Raw genomic sequence first — 12835 nt, 5'->3', positions numbered from 1 at the left:
GAGCAACCTTGGAGAAAGAAGGCAGCTGATTTGTCTGTTATTAATGTTCATATCTTGATTTTACAAACATAATAGCGAAAAAAAATAACAGGGTTATTGTAAGAATGCTCATTTCTGGTGTAAGCGTTAAAGAGGACCGAGAGACTGAAACATAAAGTCAGAAGGGTTTAATGAGGTCCAAACAGGTAAAGGGAACGATGAAGCAATGGACTCTCCGGAAAGCATAAAAGAGAGCCCAGAGATGTGCCTGTTGACAGCTTTTATAGGATCCCCCAATGTGTGTGTATGTGTGGGAGGGTCTTCATAAGGCCCACGCTGGTCTGCACAACATCTTCATGAGTTCCCACACATTCCATAGGTCTGCACCCCCCTGCTGGGCACGTGTTATTTACCTTAGCGTTAGCAAATCAATATACCAGTTTGATGTAGTGCTGCCCTGCAAGAAAATACCTTACATTATCTGGGTAGACTGGGTTAATACGAACATTTTAAGACCAAAATGAAGAGCCTGACAGCAGCAGATACAAAGAGAGGGGCAACAGTTTTCTAATCTAAAGTGAATTAGAGCCAGAGTTGACGAAGCCAGAAATGCGCTCATGATCACTTCCTATTTGGAGCACGGTGGCTAGCAGGTTAGCTACGTCCATTTATTTATACAGTATATGATAGCCCCTGAAGATTATCCTTCTCTTTTGGTGTTTGGTTACTGTGTCAGATATGTATTACGATCCGCCCCCTGCTTGTCTCCGTGGAAATGATCTTGCTTTGCCAGGAGTGTTCCATTGTATAGCATTGTCTTAGCTTTCATTCATTCAATTGCACATGTTTTTATTGGTCAAAAAATAACTGAGTAAACACACCTTCTTATTGTGAGTGGGCTTGCCTCTCCACTGGTCTGACATATAGCTTTTGATCAATGACAAACAGGTGGCAGACCATCCGCCAGGAAAGTTACCACTATACAGTATATACAAGCAACATTCACACCAGATGGTTGAAGTGTATTGCCCAAGGACAAAAGGTTTGCATGCACTGGTTGAAGCTGAAATCGAAACTACAGACTTTGTTTTTTGGGAAAACACTCTAACCACTAACCCACTACTTCACAAATGACCTTAAAATGCTTATAAATGGTGAGAGCAGTAGTGAATCTAAAATGTAATTAAAGGGGATATATAGACCCTAATATATTTGGGGAACTTTAATGAGAATGAAGATAATAAAAAAAGATTAACTATGAAATTATGAAGAAGCATGGTTCTCACACTGATGATGGTTACAGTTACATCGTTATGTGGCAAAGTTATTTTATTTATGCGTATAATTACAGAAGTGTTCATTTGTCTTTAACACAGCTTAAAACTAGACTGAAAACCCACCTCTTCTCCCTGACATTTAATACTAGCTAGACAGGATATCTTGATATTTTATTGTTCTTTTCATGTGTATCATATCCAAATTCACATCTATAACTGCTCCAGCCTCGATGAGCTTCATTTGACTGGAGCCAAATGCTATGGGTGACGTCGCACTCATTTAGTCCAGTTCTTTATACAGTCTATGATATTCTCTGTATACTTGTTTTTTTGTTGCTGTTTAAATGTGAAGCACTTTGGTCAAGTTGTTATTAAATGTGCTATATTAAATTTGTTGATGTATTTTTCTGTATGTATTTGTGTTGTTGTATTTCAGGAAGAATATCAAGGCGTCGGCCGTGTGTCAGTTTGCCTTCTCAGACGTACAGAGGGTGTTTGAGGGGCCCTACATGGAGGTGCAGGACTCAAAATGGAGGGAGTACACGGGGAAGGTCCCAGAGCCCCGACCTGGATCTGTGAGTCAAATGTGTAATACAGTATATCATGTAAATGTTTGGGATGAACTAATGCAAAAGGTGCAGATCCTCTCACATCACTATAAAGTAATCAGATTATTATTTAATGCTAATACTTGTATTAAAATCTGAAAACATAAAATAAACAACCTATTCAAATTCAAATTAATTCAAATAGAGACTACCCAATTATTTTTATATGTAGAATACTTTAGTTTTTGGTGTTGTTTTTATATTTATTATGCCTCAAAATTAGCATTAGCATTAGCACTGAGACACAAACATCTCTCTTTCTAAACACAGTGTCCTCCGGTGAAGTATTCATTTTATTTGTGTGGTTTTTAACACGTTGTCAGTGATATCCACCTGCAGCTCCCTGTCTCATGCCTTATCTTTAAATATTTATTCATTTTAGCGTGACTTGGCAAAATCCTCATAGAGATACAATTGGACAGGAAGTAGTGACACTAACAGTGAGACATCTGAGCATAGCAAGTAAGCTGAAACTGATACAAAATATTATTCTAGTGTTATTTGTGTTTTAAAAGCTTGTTTAAAAAAATGAGTTATTTGAAGATCTTTTATTATGTCTTATTATGTTATGAGATTTGATTCTATAGTGGGATGTTGGGAATCACTTCTTGAGAAATTATTCACTATGTAAGCTTCATGCTGGTGCACAGACATCAGTCATTAAACACATATAAATAATTCTCTTTTTAAATGTTTAACTAAATTTATAATGAACATATCTATGCATGTTTATTCACTGAAACACAAAAAACAGACTTACTTCCTCTCTCAAAATCTGAACTCTGAACAGACAGAGGTTGCCTGTAGACCTCTCAATTAAAAAGGACCCAGCTGAAAATCAACAATTAGAAATAGCCTAACTAAGTCAAAATTTGCTCTGTGCGCAGCAGCCGCTCGCTAGCTCACTGTGTCTCAAAGTTAACAGTGACTTTTGTTCAAATAAACCACCTATTTAAATTCAAATGAATCCAAATAAAGACTACCCAATTATTTAAAAATGTAGAATACTTCAGTTTGTGCTGTTTTAACATTTATTATGTCTCAAAATTAGCATTAGCGTTAGCATTGAGACACAAACATCTCTTTTTCTAAATGCAGAAGTGTCCTCCGGTGAAGTTTTTATTTTATTTGTTTAGTTTTGAACATTTTGCCAGTGCAGCTCTCTGTCCACTGCCTGATCTTTAAATATTTATTAATTTTAGCACGACTCAGTAAAAACCTCACAGAGATACAACTAAACAGCAAGCAGTGACTCTAACAGTGAGTTTGCCGCACACTATTTTGCACAGAGCAATGTAATTAAATGATACTGTAGTCCGCACTGACAATGTCTTTACAGTATTCTTCCTATTTTTTATTATCTTAACTATGGATCATGTTTTTGCACTTGTTTCCTTAATAAAGAACCAGCCTATTCATGCATATTCTTTTATTTTCTGCATTTCCAGTGTATAACGGACATCCACCGGTCCCTTAACATCAACTCCTCTCGCGATCTCCCTGACAACGTCCTCACTTTCGCCCGTAGACACCCCCTCATGGCCAATCAGATCCATCCCATCGGTGCTCGCCCTCTGCTTTTCAAAAGAAGTGTCAACTACGTCAAGATTGCAGTACACAAAGAACGCGCATTAGATGGAAATATATATACGATCATGTTTCTGGGCACTGGTGAGTCCAATATGTGTCTGTAATAAAGTTTGATTGACCTCATCCGCAGAGAAAGCAAAACTAAAGTTCAGTGATGTCTTTCAGATGATGGATGGCTGCATCGCGCTGTAAACATTGACGGGGAAATGCATATCATAGAAGAACTGCAGTTGTTTGATAGACCCCAGCCCATAGAGAGCATGGTGATGTCAACCACACAGGTATGTTGGTTTATAATTATGACGTATGACATTTATATATATATATATATATATATATATATATATATATATATATATATATATATATATATATATATATATATATATATATATATATATATATATATATATATATATATATATATATATATATATATATATATATATATATATATATATATATATATAGTCACCAGCAAAATATATAGGTGCACTAAGTAACTTTTGTGGTGGAGGGTCTGCCACCTGCTCATCTTCAAGGAAATATTCAAATCAAACTTTATTTATATAGCATTGTGGCGTTCTGGTGTAAGGAAACGCGCCAAATTTCTTCTGGTTGTTTTCTGAACACAAGGGCTACTGTAGGCCGTAATCCATGCCAAAATAAGAGCAAAACAACAATATTACTGCCTGAAATCTTCATTCCAGACAAGGCAATAACATCTCCATGGAAATGAGCAGTTTGCAGACCCTCCACCACAAAATAAACAATTAAAGAACAGAAGGTATTAAAGATTCTTCATGTTTTGTTGTGTCTTAAAAATCCTGCATATCTCATTACATAGACCTGACAAATTAGAGCTTCTAACAAAGCAGTTGTTATACCTTTAGTCAGATTTATTTCAGTTGGAAGAGTGCCACAGCCATTTTTCTGAGACAGGTTGACTGCATAATGATAAAACACATAAATTTAGCTTTGTGATAGATTTAACTCAAGTCTGTCTGTTTACAGTTATTATGTAGTAGTTTTCCTGTTAATGGAGTAATAAAAATCCAAGATGTTCTGAAATTTTCAATATTGCATTAAAGCTAAAACTTTGTTCATGTAATTAAAGCTTTGTTCATGCTTTATTAAGGCTTTAAATAGTGTAGTTGTTAAAACATGTTACTGATAAACTTAACAAGATGTTCTAATGGGAAAAAAGGAGAGCATGAAACATGTTGATCTGTATTAAATGCATATTGTTAAAAATATATTTCCAAATACTAACATATGATTGTGAAAGTGTCCTAAAAATGTCATGAAATCTCTCCTGGTTGTTTTCTGCAGAGGAGTATCTATGTGGGCTCGTTCTCTGGCGTGGTGCAGATCCCGATGTCTTGGTGTAGGAGGTACACTTCATGTTACGACTGTGTTTTTGCCAGAGACCCTTTCTGTGCCTGGGACGGTAGACTCTGTGTGGAGATAGCTTCACGTGCTCAAAGGTAAGAGCTAAGACCGGACAAGATCATGCAAATGTATGCAATCTTTGTCAGCTCATTGACTACTGGGTACAACAGTAACCAGACCAATTCAAATTAGGTGTATGATTTATGGAAAAATATCAAATTGTGATTTTTCTGACAAGTACTGCAACATGCGATTTATATTCTAATAACAGGATTTTGTTGAAAGTGATTAAGCAAATCCAGGACATAAAAAGTACACATCTCAACTACAGGACTAGCAGTTTCTATGCACAATAAGACAGAATATTTTGTTTGAATTTGCAGTCATTATCTAACTTTTTAGACTTTTCCTAAACATCAAAATTTGATTTGACACTTACATGCCCCATAGAGCATTGATAGGACAGCACACTGACAAACACACTACATAAAATCGGGCAGAGGTGGGGACTTGCATGTCATGACTTGGACTCGAGTTAGACTTGAGTCACTATTTCGGTGTCTTGAAACTTGACTTGATAAAATGGACTTGGGACTTGACTGTGACTTGTGAGCTCCTCAAAAATATACCTGGAGTTGTGTTTTGTTCCATTCACACATGTTTGAGTAACACTTTATTATTGGTTTTTTTACATCCTCCAAGCTCAAAATGCTCTGTTCCACCTTGTGATGTCATGAAGCGGTAGTTTTCGCATTAACAGCTACCCTTTACCTTTTGTTCAGTAGATAGGCAATCTCAGCTGGCATCCAAATGATTTTAGTGAAGGTGTATGGAGTTTAAAAACACAGTCGAGCACTTCCTGTATTACCACGTGACATCATAAGGTGGAACAGAGTGTTTTCTGTTTGAGAGAACTCAGCCTAAATATGCAGGGTTGGGTGTTAAACATGTGTGAATGAAACAAAACACAACTCCAGGTCTGTTTGTGAAGAGGAAACAACATTATAACATAGATCAGAAAAATAACATAATATGGGCCCTTTAACTCATCATTCATATGGTTTTGTTTTCTAATGTTCCGCATCTCTAGTGAAGTCATCTTAATTACATCTGAAGAAATAAAAAAGTCAGAGGCAGATGGTGTGACAGGGGTAAATACAATGATAAACAGAAGAACCAAACTTATACTCTCTGTGCACTTGAGCTGCAAATATTTTGGCAGAAAATACACATTTATTTGGTGAGGTACTATATAAAGACGCATTGTTATTTTAGGCATCACAGCTTGTTCTTTTAAAACAACATATAATTTTAAGACCCGGCTGTTCATTTCGGTGCTTTCCTTTTTATTTTATATAGCAAATTATCTTTCATAATAACAATAATATAGCATAATAATAGCAATATATATCGTGTTTCAAAATGTGTTATTATGACAGGCCTACTTTTTTAGTTCTCTTCTAGTCCTGGATTAGTCCTGGTTGGGTCCTGGTTTAGTCCTGGTTTAGTCCTGGTTTAGTCCTGGTTTAGTCCAAGTTTAGTCAATCTTACACCTATCAGCCTTCAATTATTTTAATACAAGTACACTGTTTTAGCAGGTGGAACACAGGTAGATACTTTTATGATGTTTTTTTTTTTACTTACTGTTAGATTTAAAACCATAGAAGTATATAAAAATCCCATACAAATAAATATGAAAAGTACTAATGATTGAAACCATTGCACAGTTGCATTAATGGTATAAATGTAACTGTGTCAACTTATATACAGTATACAAAAAAAAATGGGTGGATTATTATTAAAAATTATATGTCATGTGTTTCCATTGAAGTTTTCTAGGTTGATACAAAGCAAAAAAAAGCAAAAAAATTGATAATTAAAATATACACTCCGATTTAACATTAAAGCTGAAAATGGGTAAAGGTGATATAATATAAGGACAGATGTATATATTTTTAGTGCAGTACTTCTTACACTCTGCTTTTATTAGACTGGACTAAAACTGTGCAGCTCTAACTCCCACGAGAAACCAGTGTGACCTTTTTAATTTTTATATAATCGTGATTTATGAGTCTGACCCACTGTATATTTTTACATTACATGACCTTTGGCTCTGCGATTAATATTTCTCTCTCTCTCATCTTTACTGAAACCTAGTTAAATATTTATGCAACTTGTGCCCCCTTCCAACTGAATATCTAAAGGTCTATGTAAAAACTTTGGGGGAAAATGAAAAGTGAATTTGAAATCACACATTTTTGCATTTGTGAAGCTCTATTTTGTGAGGGTACTGAAGTGGACCGCAGGTGAAAATGCAAGTATTAAGATAGCAAAGAGACAGTCTTCCATATTTATGAATAGATTTTTCAAAAGTACGCAGATCACAGATTTAGGAACAGAAATAGGTGTCTACTATGACCATACACTATATAAATGGACATAACTAGGAAGTGATCGTGGGCGCTCTTCCAGCCCCATCAACTCTGGCTCCAATTCACTTTACAATATGAACATTAATAAAAGACCAATCAGGTGCCTTCTTTCCCCAAGGTTAGCGTTAGCAGCAGGTTTGAATGACAGCGTCCGCTCCTCACTAAACCAGCGGTGCAGGTGAGAAGGGCCATTAACTTCAACGGCCTCGCTCTTTGGCTCTTTGGTTGCTATGATACTTGCAGTTGGAATTCCAGATGTGGAACTTGGCTCCAAATTCTCCCCTATAACTGCTCCAGCCTCGATGAGCTTCATTTGACTGGAGCTGAACGCTGTGAGTGATGTCACACTCACTTAGTCGACTCCTTTATACAGCCTACATTGTGATTCTGCTACTTGTTAGGGCTGCACAATTTTGGGGAAAAAAAGTATATTTTTCTGAGAAGAACTGTGAATGTAATTATATTTGCAATATATATTTTAAAAAGTAGGATTTAAAAAAAGATGCATATTGTAAACATTAACAACGGTCCAGGCAAGGTTAACATACTTTTACACCTGTATTTTACATTGAGAATAAAAGTGTTGTATTTATTTTGTTTACAAATCGGTCAATTTAACACAATTTCACAACTCTCGGTTTCATACATTTTTATATCATCAACTCGGGATGTTCTATCGTTAATCATCAATATCTGAGGATTTTCACAGATATGGTATCGGTCCAATATTGAAAATTTTGTCAATATTTGGCACCGATTTTAGTTTGTCCTCAGTAGATCGGATTTGTCTTTTTGAACAGGCCAATAAGTGTAAAAGTGAAAAGTTAATTTGTAAACTTCACTATAGTTTATCCACAATATACAAAAAGAGACACTTTGGTCAATAAAAAATAGTCTAAAAAAAACTTCTCTCATTATTCTGGCATTTAGCAAATATAAATAATTTTGGTAATCCTAATTGACCTAAAACAGGAAAGGTTTAGTCTGATTTCATGTCAGACAGAGAGAAAAAAAGCATATGTGTCTTTTTATATAGTGTATGTAAACTTCTGGTTTCAACTGTAGATTTGCAATGGATTTTAAAAACTTAATATCGGCATCGGCAAATATCGGTTATCAGCCACAACAGCAAGTATCAGAAATCAAAAAATCCATAGCGGACTTTTCCTAAGTGTAAAATTCCTTTGACTCCATATACTGTCAATCACTACCCTTAATGTACGATATGATTAAATACACAAACTGCAATACAGAAACAGTAGAATGAAACACTTTGGTAGTTAGTTTGTATTTATAATGAGTCATGAGAAGTTATTTACTCAACCCTCTACAGCTCAAATCAGGAAAAGTGACAAAAAGTACTAAGAAAAAGTACCCACAATAACTATTGACCCCCAAAAATGATTGCTCCATCTAATATCTATTGAACAATATAGTGATTATCATGACAGGCTTATCCAGAATAGTCCTGTTATAGACCTGGTTTAGAGCTTGGGATTCTCAACTTTTTTTTCCCTTGTGTTATTTTTTTGAAGTCGCTGTGTTATTGTAGAAAGCACCAATTTAATATATAAAACACTACAAAGTATGTTTTTGAAAATGTGTCCAAAATTGAATAGCTGTTACCAAACCACTCTACTACCCACCTTTATACTCCTGTTTCCACTCTGTCTGCTTGAGCAACTTAGACTTATCTTAATCTTGATTATAGCAGCAGATACAAGAGCTATCTCCTGTGGACCTGTACTGCATTAGTGTAATAGGAGACTACACAATTTATGTCTGTGCACTTTTTATTATGATAATGTTCTTTTAAAGACAGGAGGACTCTGAGTTCTCTCATCTGTATGCACAAAAGGACGCAGAAACGGCTTAGTTTAATAGTAGCTGTAAAATGAAAACGTGTTATGTGCGTTTTTTAAAAGATTAATAGATGAAGAAAGAAATTTGACGAGGATAGTATAAGAAAATTAAAGGTGCAGTATGTAACTTTCTGCTGGAGGGGTCCGCCACATGCTCATGTCCATAGAGATGTTATTGCTTTGCTTGTAATGTTCCAGCATAAGGCATTAAACTGCATTCGTTCAACTGCAGGTGTTTTTCGTGTTCAAAAATACTTCAAAATTCTTATTGTGAGTGGGGTCGCTTCTCCATAGACCTGTATAACTTGGCCTGGGGGCGCTGGCGACATCTGCCTGTATCCACGGAAATAGTCAAGTTTAATGCTGTATCGTGGGATATTCCAAGGAATAAGAAAAAAAACGAGTATGCCCATTTTACATTTGAGAAGATATAACACACTGAATCGTAGCAGTTTGAGTTTTTGCCAATAGTAATGAATTGCTTATGAATTTTAATATGATTTTTTGGCTGGGAAAAAGCTGACCATAGGATCTTATTTAATATATAACGAACTTTTGCCAGTAACGTCACTTAACAAAATTTGAATTGCCCTTTTGCAGGTCAAACTTAACACAGGATGTTCTGAGAGGAGTGAGAGGCTGTAAGGACAACTCCGGGAAAGGTATGGACCATAAAATACAATACTACTACTACTACTACTACTACTACTACTACTACTACTACTACTACTCTAAAAAACATAGAAAGACCTTGATATAAAAGATGTTTAAATTTATATATCACAATGTGTACACAAAGTAATTCAAACTGCTTTACAGAATAAGAAAGACATTAAAATCACAAACAAATCAAAACATAAACAATCATCATAAGATTAACATCAAAAGAGAAGAGCACAGAATAAAAACCTTTCAGTCATACAGTCAGTGATGTTATTAAATCAAAATGTCAGAAGGGAATGAACACCAATAATACATTCAATCATTCAGTCTTTATTAAGGACAAAAGTGTGGGCACATGATCCATAGCTGGGATTATAAAAATAGGTAAAAAATAATACTGTAAGAATACTGTAAATACACTGACAGTACAGTCACCATAATTCGCCTTACTATTGTTAAAACATATATTTAAAAATTAATTTCATTTTAAATAGATATAATTTTGACTAGTAAATTAATCAAAAAATGTATCACTGACTTGTTAAGCACACTACTATAATCATTGGGCGACAGAAGCTCAGCTGGTTTGTCCACTGAAGGTTGGGGGTTCAAATCCCACTCTCGACCTAAAAAAAACATGCCCACAGGTTGGAGGTGCAGTTCCAGCTCTATGATTACTGTCGTTGTGTCCTTGGGCAAGACACAACCCACCTCGCCTTTAGTGTCTCTGTGCGCTGGTGTATGAATGTGTGTGTGAATGGGTGAGTGAATGTAAAGTGTTTTGAGTGCCTTGAAGGTAGAAAAGCGCTATATAAAACTGTGACCTTTTACCATTAAGTACACATAATTAGCTTCTGCCCTAGTTATTACCTTTACTTACTAACATTACTACCACTTCTACTGTTACTACCATGACTACTACCACTATTTCTGCACAACCATTTACCTCATACTAATGCTTCTCCCTCTAGTATCACGATTACTGTCCTTACACACAGATTACAGGATGACAAAGTGTGCAACTCTGCTTAGCTCACCTCTGAAACTTACACATTAAAAGCCATTAAGGGATTTGATTCGGATCCTCTCCCTCCCCCTGCTCTCCGTTCACACTTCTAATCAGCTTCTCTTGTTGCCGGGGTCAGCTGGTCAGGTGCATTGCAGTCATTGCTACTTCCTGTGGCTCATAGAAAGAGAAGCTGTTTATGTTCTCAGCTTGTAAAATGTGTTTTTTTTATTTAAAGGTCCTATATTACACAAATGGATTCTTTATGAGCGTAAGCGTATATCTAGGCCTGTCACGAGAACACATTTTGAAATGCGATATACTGCTGAAATAAATATAGACGATAATGATAAGATTGAAGCTAATTTATGCCACTGACACAACAACCCAAGAGCACATTTAAAACACAAAAACTATTCTAAATCTACAATATGGTTAAAAAACAAGGAGCTGCAAGAGATAAACAGCAGAATGAAACACTGCAATGAGTCATACAGCTCAAATCTTATCATATACTCACAAAATGACCAACAATTTCCTAGTTGTGCAAAGAAAAAGTACCCACGATAAATACTGACCCCAAAAAATATATAATTTAATCTAAAATATATTGAAAGATAAGTCAAAATAATAATTATCATGACAGGCTTACTTTTATCCATGTTAGAATGTTGTTACCTCATCAAAATAAACCTGGAGTTGTGTTTTTGTTTCATTCACGCATGTTTTTTATTATTAATCTGTTTACAGCTCCAAAGCTCAAAATGCTCTGTTCCACCTTGTGATATCATGAAACTGTTTTTAAGGTAACAACTACGTTTTACCTTTTGTTCAACCAGCACTTCCTGTATTACCACATGACATCACAAGGGGGAACAGAGTGTTGAGAGAGTGAGAGAAGAACTCAGCCTAAATATGCAGGATTTGTGTGTTAAACATGTGAATGAAACAAAATACAACTCCAGGTATCTTTGTGATGAGTAAACAACATTATAACATAGATCAGAAAATAGCGTAATATTGGCCCTTTAAAAGAGGAGTTATTATGTAAAATTGACTTTTCGGAGTGTTCTATCATGTTATAACGAAGTTCCCTCTGCAATTAACATGTCTGAAGTGGTTTTAAATGTCATCCGTGCACGTTTTAGTAATTTACCGTTTCGCTCGGGTACTAATCCAACCCTCCTTCAATCCTGTCCAACACTTACCCCACAAGCCTACGCCACCCATTCTCCTGCACTGCAATTTTTCATAAATATACAAAAACAAGATACACAACAATACACTACAACTCCACAAACCTGATATGATGTGCAGTAGTTTCATTAGCGGAAGGCTGATTGTGTTGTGGTGAAGTGGGAGACATTTAGCATGGGGAGAAGGGTAACATGGTGATCTAAATATGTTATATCTTTGCAGTTAATACACCATAGAAGTGTAGTGTTGACACTTTTGTAGTTTGTATCACAAAGTGTAACTCTTGTAACTTGTTGATCTGGAGTGCTGTTGTGTAGTGCAGTAATTTTCAACTTCAACTTCATGACCCCCATAATAACATGCTCTCACGTTTGTGACTCCAAACACAAAGTAGTCTCCCAAAACAGGACATAGGCCTAGATACATTAATTTGGGTTAAACTTTCAGCCATTTCAGTAAATAGAGGTCATCCAGGCATAAAACAGCTGCAGCGTACACGTAGAAATACACAGACAGGCACCCATCCCTTCACAACATAATTACTGTTATTATAAATGGGAAATGGTCCCATTGTTATGTAGCGCTTTTTCACTTTCAAGTCACTCAAAGCGCTTTACATCAAGGAACCACTCACCCATTCACACACACATTCATACACCAGTGTACACAGACACTGGGGCCAAGGTGGGTTAAGTGTCTTACCCAAGGACACAACGACAGCATTCATCTGTGGGAGGAAAGTTGAGTGATAAACAGGCAATATGGACATTCATTTTACTAAAGTCAATTGTATTTCTCAAGGTAAACTTCTTCATAACTTTCTGCAATA

General features: G+C 35.8%; 1 protein-coding gene across 1 annotated transcript in view; it reads left to right on the top strand.

Moving 5' to 3' along the window:
* The window catches only part of sema4gb (sema domain, immunoglobulin domain (Ig), transmembrane domain (TM) and short cytoplasmic domain, (semaphorin) 4Gb), an 82831-nt gene that overhangs the window by 67766 nt on the left and 2230 nt on the right, over positions 1 to 12835 (top strand). The window contains exons 10-14 of the mRNA XM_033985265.2: positions 1693 to 1831; positions 3313 to 3535; positions 3620 to 3735; positions 4787 to 4941; positions 9741 to 9802. Coding sequence (XP_033841156.1) covers positions 1693 to 1831; positions 3313 to 3535; positions 3620 to 3735; positions 4787 to 4941; positions 9741 to 9802 — 695 coding nt within the window. The remainder of the gene's footprint in view (positions 1 to 1692; positions 1832 to 3312; positions 3536 to 3619; positions 3736 to 4786; positions 4942 to 9740; positions 9803 to 12835) is intronic.

This window comes from Periophthalmus magnuspinnatus, chromosome 19 (genome assembly GCF_009829125.3).
Source record: "Periophthalmus magnuspinnatus isolate fPerMag1 chromosome 19, fPerMag1.2.pri, whole genome shotgun sequence".
Taxonomy (NCBI): domain Eukaryota; kingdom Metazoa; phylum Chordata; class Actinopteri; order Gobiiformes; family Gobiidae; genus Periophthalmus; species Periophthalmus magnuspinnatus.
Note: the sequence above shows the minus strand (reverse complement) of the source record. Positions and strands in the feature narration are given on the sequence as shown.